The sequence below is a fragment of the Cenococcum geophilum genome (genome assembly GCF_001692895.1).
Source record: "Cenococcum geophilum 1.58 unplaced genomic scaffold K441scaffold_5, whole genome shotgun sequence".
In the NCBI taxonomy this organism is placed as follows: Eukaryota; Fungi; Ascomycota; class Dothideomycetes; order Gloniales; family Gloniaceae; genus Cenococcum; species Cenococcum geophilum.
The window spans coordinates 2,781,444-2,798,056 of NW_027137563.1; the positions used below are offsets into that span (position 1 = coordinate 2,781,444).

Here is a 16,613-nt window from a genome sequence, read left to right on the forward strand (position 1 = left end):
CAGGACCGACAAGAAAGGCGAAGTGAAAAATATATGAGGTATGTGAGTGGGCCATGGGCAAGGGAAATTAAGAAAGTATGGACACTTTGAAGAGGCGTTGAGCCAAGGGCACGTCGATTGAAGGTCTACTGGAAGAGCAGAAGGACAGAAGACTTACCAAGAATGCTCTGATCATGGTGGCCGTGTCTTTGCTTGCGGGTATGAAATCGCGTTCCTTGAAGATGATCAAAGTCAGTGAAAGCATATCAATTGGGGTGAGGGATGAAAGACTCACCTGAACGACAAGCAAAGGGAAGGAACTGATGCTTCGAAGTTCTGAGGGGCCAACGTCAGTTCACCATGTCAAGTGGAAGACATACCACACGAGAACAAGCCGCAACTTGGGTTAATGATGCCTAGGATTGATGAAGAAGTTAGTGGATGGCCATTCAATGCAACGAGAAGCGGGTGAAGGAAGCCGACCGATGGATAAGAGCTGTTCGCTGCGATGTAAAAGAAGAAGAAGAGAAAAATGGGTGACGACGAGATTATATCCTTCAGTCTTCTGCCAAGATTGTTTGAACACCTCCCGGGCAACTGCTGTGAGGCAAGTGGAAAGTGTCCATACGGAAGGAATATGTCCAAGAGCAACCCGGTCAAAACACAGGACCAGATCGACTAGATTTGAAGAGCTGAGAAGGTTCTAGATGCACTCTAATTGAATTTATCTGATGGTGACTGCAAGGGATTCGGCATGTCTCGATATAGCTCGTGCTGGGGTTACATCGCATTCTACTACACGCAGTGTCGAGGCATTATCTCTCAATCAAGCCTTACAATCGTCACGCCAATATTTTAGCTAACAGGCTTGCATTACCCTCAAGGCAAGCTCTCCCTTAAATTCAGATGCGGTAGCCACTTCTTTAGTAAATTTAATGGAAAGTTGCTGATTTGAAGACGACAAGTCTTGTGACGCTCTTACTAATGATTTCTGAACTTGCTTTTCTCTCCGCATCATACCTGGCAAAGGCTGCCTCCTGTCATACTCCATAATGCCGAAAGGCCTTCCCTATTTTCCAGTCTCCCTAAAATGTTATGTAGAAGAAGCAAAGGATGTTGGGCATGGAAGACAACCGTAAATCATTATTAATATTTTTAATCTAATTATACACTAAGAAACAACCAAGGAGAAAATTATCTAACAGTCGATTAGCAAGAGCCTAATTATTCTTGACTCATTCCGTCGCAGGCTTGATCTCCTTCTCTTCCTCCTTCTCGTTACTGTCTTTATTTCCTTCCTGAATAAGCTTTGGAACAAACGGCTTCATGTCACCTCCAAGCACACCGGCTGATACTTTATCATCTGCCGGAATATTCATATGCATGTCCCATACCTGGTTGATGTGCGTGTACTGATGATATCCATTCCGGGCAATCGGCGCCGCTTTCAGGACATCGAAAAGCTATTTCAAAACTGGTCAGCCTCAGAGATTCAGAAGACGAAAGGCTCAACTTACCCCATCGCCAGTGATATACTCGCCGCGCACATGGATCCCGAGTACCCTTCCGATCACGATATCCGAGTTACCAACAAGATGCGGGCCAAACACGTCATCGCCATGCGCCTCATTCGCGACTCGAACAACCGAATGGACGCGGCACTCGAAGGCTACCGGGGCATCAGAAACGCGGGGGGGACGTACGAGCACAGATTTCGCTTTCGTGATGTGCCCTTCTTCAAACTCGTCGTCCCAGGTCTCGAGAGCGGAAGAGTTGACATCTTCGCGCAGAGCGTAGGAAGGCATCAGTGATGTCAGCGGTTAGGTTAGGTTACAAAAATCAGGCCAAAACCGATCCAAAATTCGAATTTAGGCTACTAACCGGTTATGTAACCGGTTAAACCAGATCAACCGGATAAGATATATAGATTTTGGAGTAATATAGTGTATAAAGCGGTAAAGGTGCTTAAGGAAGGTACAGAGGAGTTGTATAAAGTAATGAAATAGTATATAGAGGTCCTATAAAGCTTGCAGGATGTCAGCAGTGATATTGGCGATCAATAAGCAAATTAGAACGTCGTACTTACTATCGCGAGTCTTGGCATGGTGTTGAGCGACGATTAGTCGTTAATTATAAAACAATGAGGGCAGTATATAGGCAGTAATAAGGGTAACGCGATAAGGGCAGTAATAAGGGTAGTAATAATAAAGGCGACGCGTTATAGGTGACGTGATATAGGCGATGCGATGGGGATAACGCGGTTGGGATTAACCACCTTAACTTCATCAACTCCATCAAATTAACTATATCTAATCGATCTGGTTATCTACAAAGCCTCTAACGGATTAACTCGGGCGTTGCTACACGGCAATTTTGAGCCAATAGACGAGGCTTGGCTCCCTTAGGTGACGTTCGCCCTTACCTAAATCCTTACCACTAAGGCCTTACTGGTTCCTGGTTACCTGGTTATCGCTAAAGCTTCAGAACCGATCCAGATTAAGCCAATAAAATCGTCTAACCGGTTAGGCTTTGAATTTTGGTATAACCGAACCGATCCAATAAAGTAACCTAACCAGTGACATCACTGGAAGGCATGTTCCAGACGAACTCGTTAGTCTCGATGCAGTTCATGACGGTGTCCTTTGAGCGCTTCTTATACAGCGATTGGTGGGCGATGAACCTGCAAATTCTCATCAGTCAAGTCTCTTCCCACTATTTTCCACTGACCAATCCCGTCTTGGGAACTAGGCTCGGAGCAATTTAAGGTGCTTAAATGACACTCACAAGATCGTTGGCGGATCAAAAGAAACATTTGTGAACTGGCTAAACGGCGCCAAGTTATCCTTTCCATCTCTGCTCCTGGTACTAATCCAACCGATGGGACGCGGAACAACGAAGCTCTTGAAGGGGTCGTGAGGGAGACCGGATGTCTCGCCTTTGGCGGGCTGGTAGAAGAGATCGGCGTGGACCATTTTGAGTTATTAAAGACGAATTGAGATAGACGGTATTATATCAAAGGTTCGTGATTGAGTGAGGCAGTGTTGAGGCTTGGTTTATTGTGGCTGGTGATGATTTGCTTGACGGTGCTTGAATCCTTGAGGTTGGTGCTTGATTGGTTGAGAAGATGCTTCGGTTTACTGAAGATGCTGAGTTGATTGTTGATGATGGGCTCGAAAGCTGAGAGACCTCCATTGCTTTATACCATCTTCAACCTGACGCTTGATAATCTTTTAGCGCATCCGGCTTTTTTTCCAGGCTTGGTTTACAGTGCTGCAGCCACCCCTCGGGCCGCTGCAGCTGCCATATTACTCAAACCCCTGCTCCCGGTAGCGTGGTTGGTGGTCGGTGGTGTTTTCATGATGATTAGTCGTGCATCTCCTCGGTAGCAGGGGTTTTGCTGCAGCTCATGCGCCCAATTGGGTTTCGCCTCGGTCTGCAACACCAAGTCGTCATCGCAAATCTTGCTGCATCAGTTTCCATGTATCGATTTTGGAAGGGAGTAGTTCGGTTATATCTCGTAATCGAATGTAGGCACGTCACGATGCCGGAGAGTTCCGATGAGAATAATCAGTGATATCTGTCGCGGAAGTCTAATAACCCATGCCTAGGCATGGATATCCTAGATGTATTGCAATGGAGAGTATATATATCTTGGAACTGCTTCTTTTGCCTTCAATACCACAGTCATACAATCTTTACAGCGTCAACTTTCCTCAACACCTCAACTAACAAGTCGAAAGAGCTGCCAGCTTATCCAAATATCTAACCTCTTCATAACTTCCATAATCCAAACATGTCCACCACAACCACCACCCTCCTCACCTTCCCAACCCCCTTCACCCCAACCACACGCCTCCAACCCTCTCTCTCCTTCCTCGAATCCTATACCGCCCGCGTCGACTCCCTCGACCTCTCCGCCCCCTCCACAACCTACTACAACCCCAACGCCACCTTCTACAACACTGACGGCACTGTCTACTCTGGTGGCGCCGCGATCTGGACCTGGATGCGCGGGCTCTTCGGTCCCTTCGCAGCCCTGAAACACAACATCCTCTCGATCCGCCTCACGCGGGATGTAGAGGTCGAGGGGGCGGGCAAGGGCGATTTAGTGGTATTGGAGACGGAGACGAGCTTTTGGTTAAAAGGAGCAGGTGGGATGAGACAAGAGGAGCCGGTGGTTGTGCCGCGCTTGCTGAGTTTTTTGGTGGGAGAGGCAGAGGAGGGGTTAGGAACGCATGGGAGGTGGATTTCAGAGGGAAAGGCGTGGTGGGATAGTGGGGTTTTGATGAGGGAGATTGCAAGGAGAGGAGGGGAGGGTGGGAAGTGAGGGATTCTGCATGAGAGCGCTGGTAGAGAGGAGGAATGCCGAGAATGGGAGAAGATGAGAAAGCCCAGGTTGCACGGTCCAGATCACGAGAACATAACTCTCTCAAGTGCCAATATATTATACAGCTAGGTGCTATAAAAATGGAATCAATATACAAGACTTGAAAAGGAATAAGTCGAGGTAGAAGCAGCGAAGCCATACAATACATATCATCAGGCCCACTCGATACCTGAGCTTAATTGATTAGTCTTGCGTGACCGTTGACTAGAACAGCGGAAAGGGGTTTACGTGCCACTTGCCCCATAACGATACCACCTTTGCTGTGCTTCGCTCCATCTCCAGCCACCTGATGTATTGTTAGGAGGTGGTGGAGCTTCCAGTGCTCGGGTTAGCTCTTGCGTCCTCCTTTCTGTTTCAATACGATTCTCTGCCCTGCGCTGTTGAGCAGCGTCTTCTGTCTGCCTTGCCTCATCTGTAATGAAAGTCAGAGCAGAACTTGGAGCCAAGACCGTCGTACGTGTACAAGGAATAAATCTGCAGGCATACCCTTCCCAACAGGGTTTATGGTTAGGAGGAAAAATTCTGGATTTTTTAGCAGAATTTCTTTCCCAAGTACAACCATTTCACCAAGAACCACATCGAACGTGGCATCTTTAACAACTAGGAAACGGTCGTCGAAGCTTTTAGAACTTCTTTTATCCGGTAAATTGAAGGTCCATGTGGCATAGATTTGATAAGCAGGCCGGAGCTGTCCGGTGCCCATATTGAAGTCTGGTCCGTTGTACCTCTCAAGCTTATGACCGAGAATTAATGCCTTCTCCTCGGACATGAAGTTTGCATCTGATCCAACATCCAACCTTGCGCGCATGAATTTATCTTGACCTCTGTGATCCTTGACTATTATATCGCGAACCATTGTACTCGTAGAAGTGTCGCTTAGACTTCTGGGGGCCCCTGGCCTCTCAGCAGAGTTATTCATGGCCATGTTTTCCTTGTTACGACTTTCGTAGGAGGAAGAACTACCATAATGGGGCCTTGATGAAGAATGTGTAGAGTTAGCTGTAAGAACATTCCTATCGGAGTATATTTTGAAGGATGAAAAGGCAGAGCACTTTGACGCATTCACATTATACAACGGTCATATAAAATAATGAAAATATAGCTCTTTACCTTGAATTAAGTGTTCGGGTAATCGCTTCAGGTTGGGTCGACTGTGAAGGTTGAGCCACCTGGGTAGACGGCGAAGGTTGTACAGGCTGGCTGGACTGCAAGGATTGCTTTGCCCAGTGATATATGAGCGAGGCGCCATTATTGCTAACATAGTAATAATCCATATGAGTATCACTCCATATCCAACCTTTATCAGCCATTTTCGAAGAGAAATGATAATCTGACCAGACAAGGCTGAGACGGACGTATACCGGTTTTAACGCCCTTTCAATCGTATTGGCTTGGCTTGGCCTGGCCAGGCTGAACCGTCCAATAAGTTCGAATTAGAAAGAAGTAGAAAACCAATACGTGACCGAAGTGCCCGCTAAGAAAGCTAGAGAATGGTAGAGAAACAGACGGGCTATCCTGGCCTGGCGAAGGTGATGGGGCCGCACCCTGGTATGGCTCTGTTCAAGCGATTCGCTGTGCTGAACGCGCGGAACCTCCTCTACATGCAGGCTGAACTCATCGACCTCGAGCTGCAATTCGATATCTTGACGTCGCAAGATCATACCTCCAGTGATCCGCGACGACGAGCCTTTGCGAAGGAATTCCTGAAGCTCAGCGAACCGTTGGACGGCCTTCAGGCGCAACAGTGGCAAAAGGCTCTCGAGATTCGGGAAAAGTTGAAGGAGTACAGTAAGCTGTCACTCGGGCTCAGCGTGTCTATTTAATATTACACTGACGGATGGAGCGGATGCTGCATTGTTGCAGCAAGCAGAGGTGAATGCGCTTCCTGGCGCAAATCAGTACGACCTCGGAATCTTACGTCAATGGCTTAAACATCTTTCTGGTGGAGCGGGGTTTCTCTGCGGTCTAGAGGCAGCACCATGGCGGGACGGTGATGGAGACGACTTGGTCGCCGTTTCTACAAGCTTGAGAGAAAACCTCGATGTTATCACTCGGTTGACGGCGGAGAAGCTCGTGCCATGGCTTCATAAGAGGGGAACACACCGTTGGAGGGTTGGCCTCACCTTCAATATATCCCTCCTATTTCAGACTGACACCACTGCATAGACTCCCCTTCCCGGCCACGAAGAGGTAGGACTCGTTGAGTGGAAAGATGCACATTTTTTTAGGTTGTCACGAGTTCTTAGCGTCATCATCTCGACCTTGTTTCCCTTCATTGCCGTTCTCGTGCTGTACCTGATTCATAATCTAGCTTCACGGCTTGGGGCCGTTGTAGCCTTCTCCTTCCTTTTTTCGACTGCATTGGCTATCTTTACAAATGCGCGGCCTGTTGAGATCTTTGCTGCAACTGCGGCGTGTGCATCTGTTCAAGTGGTTTTTGTAAGCAGCACTAACACTGCCGGAGGATAGCAGACTCATCGAGGTACTAAATTGATACCGAGCATCCATGGTGGCCCACACCTCTTTCCACTTGTGGTTATTTACCATAACGCATACATAAAATGTAGATTGAGGAAGAAGGATTGTTACGAGACTGTGGACTTCGTATTCCTGCTGAACTATTATAATATAAACCTTAATTACAATATCTGAATGTACTACCGAAACAAGGCGGTATCGCAAAGCTAAAAATTCCGTAAGGCAACCACAATCAAACCATTGTATCGCTCATCAATTGATAAGTTTGCGGCCAAGGTATCAAAAAGGAAGACTAACTGCTCAGTTCCTCCTCGAGGGAAGCACTTATGGGAGTACCCACCAATACGCTGCGGGCCCAATTCGAAAACAAAAGAAAGCCAAGCAGTGGAAGCAGCGGCAATTGTAACATTACGCTGGATACAGCATAGGGCAACATTCAGGGACTCAACACCAAGCGTGTGTTAATAACAAGCACCTGAAATATCTCACCTGCTAACGGCAGGAAGACCAACTCAGCTCTCCCAACGGCCACCCCAACTCATTCATGTAAATGCCAGTTTTTACTCTCCCACTACTATCACCTTATTTCATAAGTAGTGAGTTTTTGCCCGCGCCAGAAAGCGAAAATCTCTTTACCTTGCCAGACTCATCGAAAAGATGCGGGTTCTCCTTGAAAACGTCATCATTCATCAACATCGCAGAGGTCTCGTTGAGCTCACTCCTGATTCTTTCCGTGAGTTCTTTCACAGTCTCTGAAGAACAGTTGTTGGACATGTAAGGACTTCCGGGAGGGGTTGTTGAGTCCTTTGATCCTGCTGTTTGCATTGCGTTATCGTCCAACATCATCACAATATCGTCCGTTTTTGGGAAGGGATATTTCTTCCTAGGAGTGTCCGGCTTCGCGTTGTAGCCTTTCTTCCTCATATTCTTTTCCACTTTCCTGAAATATTGCTTCTTTGGCCTCCCAAGTAACTCTTTCTGATCTTCATTTAGAGCATACAAATTCAGATATTTCCAATCTTCGGAGGAGAGGACTTGAACAGGTATAACGACTTTCTCTTTGCCACATTTGCTGATCATGTCAGTACCTTTTCCGTCTTTTAAATCTTTTCCAACAGTGTTTTCTCCAATCACTACAACTTCGCCTCTGAAAACGCCTTCCAACTTGCCCGCAATTTCATATCCAGATCCTTGGGCCCACGTCCTGAGGGTAGTGCCATGATCCAAGAACAGAGCCAAAAGCTCTGCCATTCCACTTTCGCCGCGCTTCTTCGCTTCTGCCTCTTGCCGCAGCGGGCGGACAACCGTCGCCTGAAACACCGCTAGCACATCAGCGGGGTGCCGATTGTGGCGTTTTGCGAAACCAATGTGATCAAAGGAGGCAAGAAGCTCGTGCGACAGGTCAAAGTACTCGCTCCTTTCCCAAGGCGTCCAGTTTTGGGTCTTCAAACTGAATGGGATCAGTTTGGGTAGATCATAATCCAGGGTACCAAGAGGTGAAACTGTCCTCGAAGATTCCCATATGGATGGCGTGGACGGGTTAGCCATGAAAGGACTGACTAAATTCTTCGAATTTGGAGCAGGGGTTAAAGTCACGCTTTTGGGAGGTCCCATGGAGGCGGGTTTGGTAGGTGAATGCCTAGATGGTGTCGGTGGCGGTGTCTTGAAAGCAAGCCCTGGATCCGTCGTCGCTGAACTAATCTGAGCAACCTGCGTCACTTGTGCATCTCTGCCGCTTCGAGACTTGCGGGGCTGAGGAGACACATCACGCTTCCGGCGCTGGGGGACCGAAGAGGCGGGGCGATGTGTTGGTGTGTCAGGCTCGTTTTGAAGATGGGATAACATGTGACCAAAAGAAGTCGTTTGAGGAGTTCTTGGGGTTCTGATATGTCTCGGTGATGTAGTGAATGACATGGAACTCGGCTCATCGCTTGTCAGATCAATGACCTCGACATCAATCCCAAAAACGCTATCTGGGGAGAAGCATATTTCAGACTTGCGAAGCCTTGGTGGGGTTTTCACAAGATCTAATAACGGAGACTTGTTGAAGCGTTTTTGTCTTTCAACCGATGGCGAAGGTTGTGGTGGGTTAACTGATTCTTCACATATTAGATATTGCAAAGGGCCAAAGGTGCAGAGCAGCAGACTTACGAGGTTCAAAAACCTTTGTTGCATCTGCCGGTTGAACGGATTTCGTCTCAAGGGGGTTGCTAAGCTCTTTTTTGTCGGCTAGAGTGTCGGCGGGCTCGCTGTTCACTGCATCCTCAGGCTGCATGCCAAAAGATCCGCCAGTGATGAAAGTAGTGGAATTGACTTGGTCCCCCATTTTGTCGTGCTTCTATGATGGGCGGAGGAAGTCGTGGAGATGAACGAGTCATGGTGGAGTTGGAACGGAAGCGTAGTGAATAGCATTGCAACCTGCCGAGTCGTGGCGGTGAATGCGTGGAAGTGAATTGAAGTGAAACACTAGAATTGCTTGATGCCACGGAAACCCGTTGTTGGCGAAGAGGGTCGAAAGAAAGTACTTTCGAAGTTATAGCTTGCCATGTCGGGCCCTTGGTAGCGGGTTTAATATCAATATCAATAGATTGTTAAAGTAGGATATAGAGTCATTAGACAAAGTGGGATATAGACCGTGTTGTAAATATTGTGAACAAGTCCGAGTGTTTATGATATCTTCTAGAATGAGTTGTGGAATTCTGTTTACCTAGACTACAATACTTCTACTGCCCATAGACCACTGAGTTGACAAGTTTCTTCATCATGACGCTTAGATAAACAAATCCCTGATCTAGAGAACCATTTAGTAACCAGATCTATCTCGATTACAAATGCTCCACTTTCAAACTCTATGTTGAAATGGTCTAGCTGGCGTCAGCCTTCGTGAGACCTCCAATGGTTGTTCTTCTAGCCAGTGATTTACTTCTCCTACGCCGAATAGTGAGCTCTGGGGTTTCCTACTATTAAGCGGGATGGGCAGGGAAAAAAATTGTTGCATGGCTTTAGAATAGGCAATACCATGCCTGTAAAATGCATGTACCATCCCCAAGAGCCGCCAACTGCCGATGGTCAGGCCTCCAATCGGCTCGAGAGGATAAAGAAAAATAGTATATGATTCAGAGCAAGCTCCAAGAGAAACCAATTAAACAGACGAACAAGTGTCATTATCCACCCTCCAACTCCAGCCGAGCAAAGCCAACTTTGATGGCAAAAACAATAAGGAATGTAATACATCTTTTCGCTTTATAGCAGCTCAGTGGAACTCCTTAGCGAAGTGGTCGGCTCAGGGGTAGTTTTGAAATGCTTGACGATACAAAGACAACTTTATAGTAATGAAAAAGCCGATCCTAGCAATGCGAGCCTTTTGTCCGCCGGAAAGTCTTCCTTGATCACCGCAACGAACAAGATACTGGAATGTTGGACAAGGAGTGATGAGCTACTGCTGCTAGGAGGTCTGAGTAAAGGCATGTAGAAGGTGCATCTGACCGTTGAGACGAGAGAGAAGTCTGTTGATGACCTAGGCGATCGCAACCTACCTTGGGAGCCCTGGATAAACCAATTTTGCAACTGGCCAATAAGGGTGAAGTCTCTCTCAGCTACATCCTGTCCTCAAACTACTCATACTCCGCCCTCTGAAGTGGCCCCAAAGCTTCCTTTTCCCTAAGTAGGCGCGCCTTTTCAATCACTACGCAGCGCCGTCAACCTCAGCTGGAAGCCCCTGCGGCAGTCAGACTCTATATTGGGCCGACGTTTCAGCAGGCCGGGTATATGGGACATCTCGCTTGGCAAGCGGGGAGCAATCTATATAGCGGAAAGGGCGGAGAAGGATCACCAGCAAAGCCAAGGAAGGATTACTTATTTGGGCTGCAGCTCTCAGTGGTGCCTATCCAAGCCCCCGATTCGTGTAGGCACTCATACCGGTACACGACTCGTTCCGGATTATTTTGTGCCTCATTCCGGAACAGATCGTCCTCGTGCATCGCTTTGATTGTTTGGATTTCGGATCAATTGCCTCATTCCAGAATATCTTTAACTACACAACATGCCAAACAACCTCCAAATTGATGTCGGATTACCTTGATTACGGGCGCTCCATTGGCTACGATTTGGGGCCTTTTGGACGTTCTTTGGGCGTCCTTTGTGAGCCGATTTCAAGCGATTCGCGGGACCTTGACTCGTGTAGGACGGCTTGGCTCTACAATTACTTTAATTGGGCCTAGCTCAGGGGTTATCTATTTCGTAGTGAGTCGTTTATTCTGGAATACACGACATTGTTCCGTATTAGAGCGGTTTTTCTGGCAATCCTGCTACGGCACCTGCCCGAATGGACAAGGCGCTTTGATCTTACCCTTGCTACCCTCCTGCCCACCCCTTGTACGAGGCTTGCACAGTAAAATGAGGCGGCTTGCTTAATTCTTGCCAAGCAGGTGGATGGTCAATACACTTGCCGTATAAGGTGTAGTTAATTGGGTAGTGCCCGCGGCGATGAGGCTATTTGAACCTCGCGGGGGCGCGAGGTAGTCGCGACGACGCGACCGCGGAAGACGCGTCTTCCTTTTCTATCACCGCCTTGTATTTTAATGACCTCCTATCAAGCATCTGAGCGGCTAGATACCGATTGCACCGGGGTGAGGTTTGTGAGTTCGGTTAAGGCACCAGAGCAGAAATTATTAATTAGGCCTGCACCATTAAAACACAAACCAAATTAACTAAAAAAGGTATGAATATAATAGCAAAGACCTTGCTTTAGCCCTGCAAAATATAGATAATGATAAAAAATGTCTTTGTTGTGGATATGTTGATGGCAATTCAAATTTGGTGGGTGTGGCAAGACCGCACTCACAGACCTCACCCCGGTGATTGTAATGGCAAATTCGAGTCAGCAGGAGCCTCAAGCACGAGGATCAGGCGCCCGAACGCCACCTCCTCTATCACTGAAACTCGGCTTTGATTTGCCATCTAAAGAAGTGGCTCATTGATTCGGGCGTTATACACGAAGGAGGCTTTGATACAAAACCACCAAACACGTCAGATTCGGGCGACGAGGCGAGATCGCGATGAGACGCTTGATATCAGATGAATTGGGTATAGTGCAATTGTAAGGAACCCTTGTGTATAACCTCAATCGACGGCATCCTTTTACTAACCAGCATACTACCTATATGCGGCAGGTGGTTTGACGATCCTCATTTTCCAGAAAAACCGCTCTATTAAGGCAGAAATAATCCGGAACAAATCATATACCGTTATTGGGCAGAACAGGCACACTAAGATCAAGCCCATCGGCGGTTCCTGCGGACCTGCAGTCCTGTCCAGAACTGCCCATCAAAGACGAGAGACGCCACAACATAAGCTATTACCAATTATATAATTAAGGTAAAGAAAATGTAGGAGTAATGTAGGAGTAATGTAGGAGTAATGTAGGAATATACGATTCGTCCTACGACGACGAAAGAAGATAACTTGTATAAAAGATGTCTGGGGTCGGCCTATCCCCAAAGCGGAACGCCTCTTCCCAAATTCTTCAACGGTCTGTATCATATCGCAGCCACCCAGCCCCATAACACACAAGCCTCTTCCACCCCTCGCAACCACGTTGTCTATCAATCTCGAGCCAGGACCGAGCCGCGTAAAGATGGATGCGAGGATGCTGCAAGTGATACTCATATTTAGAATGACCCCGCGTCCCGTTTCCAGGTCGCGATGTGAGTTTAATTCTCTTCCTGACTCAGGATGAAGTCTATGTCAACCACGCTTGTTTCTTCACAGCACAATTTGCTGTCCGTTGAACTATATTCGATATTTGTTTTGAACATCAACTGCGCCGCACTAAATCCTTAGATTACCCCCTGAATGCCTCTTTAGCTCAGGGACTACATAGTCTTCGTATACAGCGAGCCTAGGTGGACCGCACAGCAGCCCTTGCGCTTGTGCAGCGCTGCACATATATTAAAGTCTGACAGCAGCCATCCTTCACTAACACATCTTTCGTCACACAAATGAAGATGTTTGCGCCAATTCGTCCCCTCAAGAATATACTTGCCCCTAACATCGACCCAGAGCTTCCAAAAATCTTCACTTATGAAGGTAAGAAGGAAATATTTACATCGTCTAACGACATGTCGATCCCGGAGTTTAACCCGCTGGTAACAACGGCTTGGGAGCTGCAGGAACTACTATCGGGAAATATTTTAACGAGCGTGGAAATCATCGAGACCTACCTTGCACAGATCGAGCAGCACAACAGACGAGGCAGGCAGCTTCGGGCACTGATATCCGTGGCTCCCAGACACGAACTGCTCAAGATAGCTAGACAACTTGACAGCGAGCGCGCACATGGTAGGCTGAGAGGCCCACTACATGGCATTCCCATTGTCGTGAAGGACAACATCATGACAGACCGAAGTCTAGGAATGGATACAACAGTTGGTTCATACGCATTTGTGGGATGTGTTCCGAAAAAGAATGCAACCATCGTTGACCGCTTGACCCGGAAGGGAATGATCATATTAGGGAAGGCCAACCTTACCGAGTTTTGCGGTTTGAAAACACCACTTATGCCACCAGGCTGGTCTGCTGTAGGTGGGCAAACACGGTCTCCATACATCGCAAGACACATTGCCAAGAAAAAGTTGCATTGGGAACTCTCTGCGCCTGGAGGATCTTCAACTGGATCAGCGGTAAGCGTAGCTGCTGGCTTCAGCACACTTGGTATTGGGACGGACACGATCGGGTCTTTGATAACTCCAGCGAATCGAGCCGCGCTATACGCCCTTAAGCCAACTATTGGTGAGATTCCCATGGACGGCGTGTTCACTCTGAGCAAGACTTTCGATACTGCAGGCGGTATGGCGAAGTCAGCAAAAGACCTTGTGCATCTTATGGATGCTCTTATGTTACCATCTCGTCACGAGCATGGCACTAGGACGGTCAGTCATTATTTTAAAATTAAGGAAGACTGGGGAGGTTTGCGCATTGGTTTTACGGAGCCAACAATTTGGAGGTCTTGGATGAAGAGCGGTCGTATCAATGCAGATGCGGAGAAATTCATGGTACATTTCAGAATTCTAAGTGATCAAGAGCGGGATTGCTAACTTCCTTACCATTCAGAGGGGGAAATACGAATCTGTGATCAATACCCTGATCGAAATGGGAGTCGATGTGGCATATCCAGTAGAGCTTCCAGCACTATCCAGTCTGAATCTGGATGACCGGAATAGCTTCGAACCTATCGTCTGTAAGCTACTCTCTGGAACAGTTTACAAATGGAATGGAACAGCTAACTATATTCTTAGATCATGAATTCAAGGACCGCTTGGCCGAATTTATCAGACACTTTGACCAAACAAAAGTGCATTCGCTCGCTGAAATCATTAACTTCAACCTCGAACACCCAGAGCTAACATTACCACCATGTTTGTAACCCCAATATATATATATACAGATCTTCAATCAAAGTTTTATTAACCTTCCTATGTAGCCTCCCCGAATCAAGACGACCTCATGGCAGTACTTCAATCTGGTACTCTAAAAGAGCAAGTACAGGCAGCAAGGTCGCACCTCCAACATGTCGGTGGCCGCGAAGGACTCGATAGACTATTCGAAGAACATCAAATAGACGTCATTGCTGCTCCTGGAGATACAGCGTTATCCTCTTTAGCTGCCGCAGCAGGTGTTTTTAATTCTAATTTCGTTTCTACTAAGAACGGGACTAATAATTCCCTCAGGCTGCCCAACAGCAGTGGCTCCACTTGGCGCCCTGAAGCTTAACGGCCAACCATTCGGCATAATCCTCACCTCACCTCCGCATACCGAACACCTTCTCCTTCATTTCCTCACGGCATACGAAGCCACATTCCCACTACGGGCTCTACCCCTCCCACTTTCTTCAGTACCGCTACAATCTCCGAATGAGGAGCTCCTTCCAGATCGTCCAATTGTTGATCTAATTTTGCACGAATGGGACACGAGACGATTCAGCTGTTCCGCGGACGCCTTAGCAGATTGGCTGAACGTGAGGTGGAGAAAGTCAGGATATGTGCTTAGCCCGGAAACAGTGTGTGAAGTATTGAGGGGCAACGGAAGAGTTGCATTTAGGGGACTTGGAGATGATGCTGAAGAGGCATTTTCGCGATGAATATGGACCGGACACGATATCGTGGAAGTATTCATTGTACTCTTTAAGCGAGCGGGTATGGGGTTTCGGGATGGGCGGATTGGTGGATATTCGGTCGTTACTGGATCGACGTCTCTGTAAAAGCGTTACTTGGGGTGATTAGCTGATTTGCACTTGGATAGGACTTTTTTAGTGGAGTACCACTTAACGATCACGGTGCTATAGGAGTTTGGAATATAGTCAGATATGTCGGAAACGTATTTTTATCTAGTATATGAATGAGTTAAAATTTGCGTCGCTGAGTTCTATTTTATATTAGGATTATACTGCTTATTATTTACAATATTAATTTAGAAAGTCTTAGTACTATAGGATCGAAATTTAGAAGTCCTTTTATCTTATAGTTTTTTTATTAACTATAACTCGCTTCCTAATAGGAACCTCTTATATTAAAATCTATTAACTTTTATAGTTAAATTGTAAGGCATATTGCCTAGGTGTACGGTAGGGAGCAGGTAAGCCGAGTATAAGTCACAGAAGAGTTAATAGAAGAGGACGATATAGTAAAGAGTAGGTATGGCAATACCTATCACATATCGGGGGGGCTGATTTGGCGCGGTTACGACCCAGGTTAATACGAGGTTAGGGCCACCCCTGCTGATAACGCGCCCGAACCCCGCACGAGGTCGCGCAGCAACCGCCCCCGAGTACTTTCGCACGCGATTTTGGGCGAAAAGGTACATAATTTGTGTTAGATCGGTACTTCTGGACGGTCGCGTAATGTTACTCTAAATTTACAACACCTAAACGGGCTCTATTCCTACATTAAGGCGTCTTAGTTACTATAGTGCAGTCCTATATTAAGACGTCTTGGTTACTAAAGTATAGTCCTATATTAAGGCGTCTTAGTCGCTACGGTATAGTCCTATATTAAAACGTCTTAGTTACTAGTAGAGTCCTATATTAAGGCGTCTTAGTTACTACAGTAGTCCTATAGTAAAATAGTATTATATATATATATATATATATACTACTTAATACGGAGCCTTTCCCTCCCTTTCCCTCCCCTACCCTAAGGGCTAGTTAGTAGTTAGATATTTTTATAAAGCCAATCTAAAGAACGCCGGCCTTGTAGCTATTCTAGCTAGTTAATAGCCTATCTCTTATCTTTTACCGTACCGTCTTTTACGCGCCGTCTTATATCCTTAATTATTTTATAGTGACGGCTATAGAATATAGCCTCGCCGTTAACCTACTAGCGTACCCCCTAGTAGTAATTAAGAGCTTTAATTAACGGCCTACCCGCTAGCCCTAAAGTTTACTTAGTCTAAAGCTAGAAGACTAAATTACCGCCTTAAAGCATTTTATATTTCCTTAGCGGCGCCTATAGGTTAAGGATAAATAGGAAAGATAGTTAAGTATTAGCTTATACTTACGCTAGTAGGGGCGATGCAGATATAGTAGATGGCTAAACAGGTAGTATAGATATTGTAAACGGCTAAATAGATAATACGGATATTATAGACAGTTAAGCGGATAGTATGGATATTATAAACGGCTAAGTGGATGGTGCGGATATTATAAACAGCTAAGTAGGTAGTACGGATATTATAGATAGCTAAGCAGGCGGCGCAGATATAGTAAACGTTATAG

The 16,613-nt window shown here is 46.6% G+C and overlaps 6 protein-coding genes across 6 annotated transcripts; 3 read left to right on the forward strand and 3 right to left on the reverse strand.

The window, feature by feature from the left end:
• Positions 1 to 1,214: 1,214 nt before the first annotated feature.
• K441DRAFT_703091 (uncharacterized protein) lies at positions 1,215 to 3,254 on the reverse strand (the record flags this gene model as incomplete). Its single annotated transcript, XM_067653449.1, has 4 exons — positions 2,764 to 3,254; positions 2,553 to 2,659; positions 1,497 to 1,759; positions 1,215 to 1,442 (listed from the first exon to the last, which is right to left on the reverse strand). The coding sequence occupies exons 1-4, from the start codon at positions 2,949 to 2,951 to the stop codon at positions 1,215 to 1,217; spliced, it is 786 nt and encodes a 261-aa protein (XP_067508568.1). The 5' UTR covers positions 2,952 to 3,254.
• Positions 3,255 to 3,614: 360 nt separating this feature from the next.
• Positions 3,615 to 4,306, forward strand: K441DRAFT_693246 (uncharacterized protein; the record flags this gene model as incomplete). Its single annotated transcript, XM_067652633.1, has 1 exon — positions 3,615 to 4,306. Exon 1 carries the CDS (start codon positions 3,773 to 3,775, stop codon positions 4,304 to 4,306), a length of 534 nt encoding a protein of 177 aa, XP_067508569.1. The 5' UTR covers positions 3,615 to 3,772.
• A 71-nt stretch (positions 4,307 to 4,377) lies between these two features.
• On the reverse strand, positions 4,378 to 5,381 carry K441DRAFT_257147 (uncharacterized protein). Its single transcript, XM_067640805.1, has 4 exons — positions 4,853 to 5,381; positions 4,599 to 4,778; positions 4,508 to 4,535; positions 4,378 to 4,438 (listed from the first exon to the last, which is right to left on the reverse strand). Exons 1-3 carry the CDS (start codon positions 5,289 to 5,291, stop codon positions 4,519 to 4,521), a joined length of 636 nt encoding a protein of 211 aa, XP_067508570.1. The 5' UTR covers positions 5,292 to 5,381; the 3' UTR covers positions 4,378 to 4,438; positions 4,508 to 4,518.
• Positions 5,382 to 5,856: 475 nt separating this feature from the next.
• K441DRAFT_603310 (uncharacterized protein) lies at positions 5,857 to 7,028 on the forward strand (the record flags this gene model as incomplete). The annotated part of the gene is made up of 3 exons (XM_067645298.1): positions 5,857 to 6,154; positions 6,210 to 6,478; positions 6,533 to 7,028. The coding sequence occupies 3 exons, from the start codon at positions 5,857 to 5,859 to the stop codon at positions 6,833 to 6,835; spliced, it is 870 nt and encodes a 289-aa protein (XP_067508571.1). The 3' UTR covers positions 6,836 to 7,028.
• A 22-nt stretch (positions 7,029 to 7,050) lies between these two features.
• Positions 7,051 to 9,170, reverse strand: K441DRAFT_674026 (uncharacterized protein; the record flags this gene model as incomplete). Its single annotated transcript, XM_067650704.1, has 3 exons — positions 7,051 to 7,257; positions 7,481 to 8,943; positions 8,996 to 9,170. 3 exons carry the CDS (start codon positions 9,168 to 9,170, stop codon positions 7,051 to 7,053), a joined length of 1,845 nt encoding a protein of 614 aa, XP_067508572.1.
• Positions 9,171 to 12,963: 3,793 nt separating this feature from the next.
• K441DRAFT_674027 (amidase signature enzyme) lies at positions 12,964 to 14,981 on the forward strand (the record flags this gene model as incomplete). Its single annotated transcript, XM_067650705.1, has 5 exons — positions 12,964 to 13,896; positions 13,955 to 14,081; positions 14,140 to 14,259; positions 14,325 to 14,516; positions 14,572 to 14,981. The coding sequence occupies 5 exons, from the start codon at positions 12,964 to 12,966 to the stop codon at positions 14,979 to 14,981; spliced, it is 1,782 nt and encodes a 593-aa protein (XP_067508573.1).
• Between the last annotated feature and the right edge of the window lie 1,632 nt (positions 14,982 to 16,613).

Excerpts from the sequence above, each read along its gene's own strand:
- K441DRAFT_257147 (XM_067640805.1), bottom strand. The coding sequence starts at position 5,291 with ATGGCCATGAATAACTCTGCTGAGAGGCCAGGGGCCCCCAGAAGTCTA. Across the intron at positions 4,779-4,852 it reads CATAAACCCTGTTGGGAAGG|ATGAGGCAAGGCAGACAGAA; the intron begins GTATGCCTGCAG and ends CTTTCATTACAG.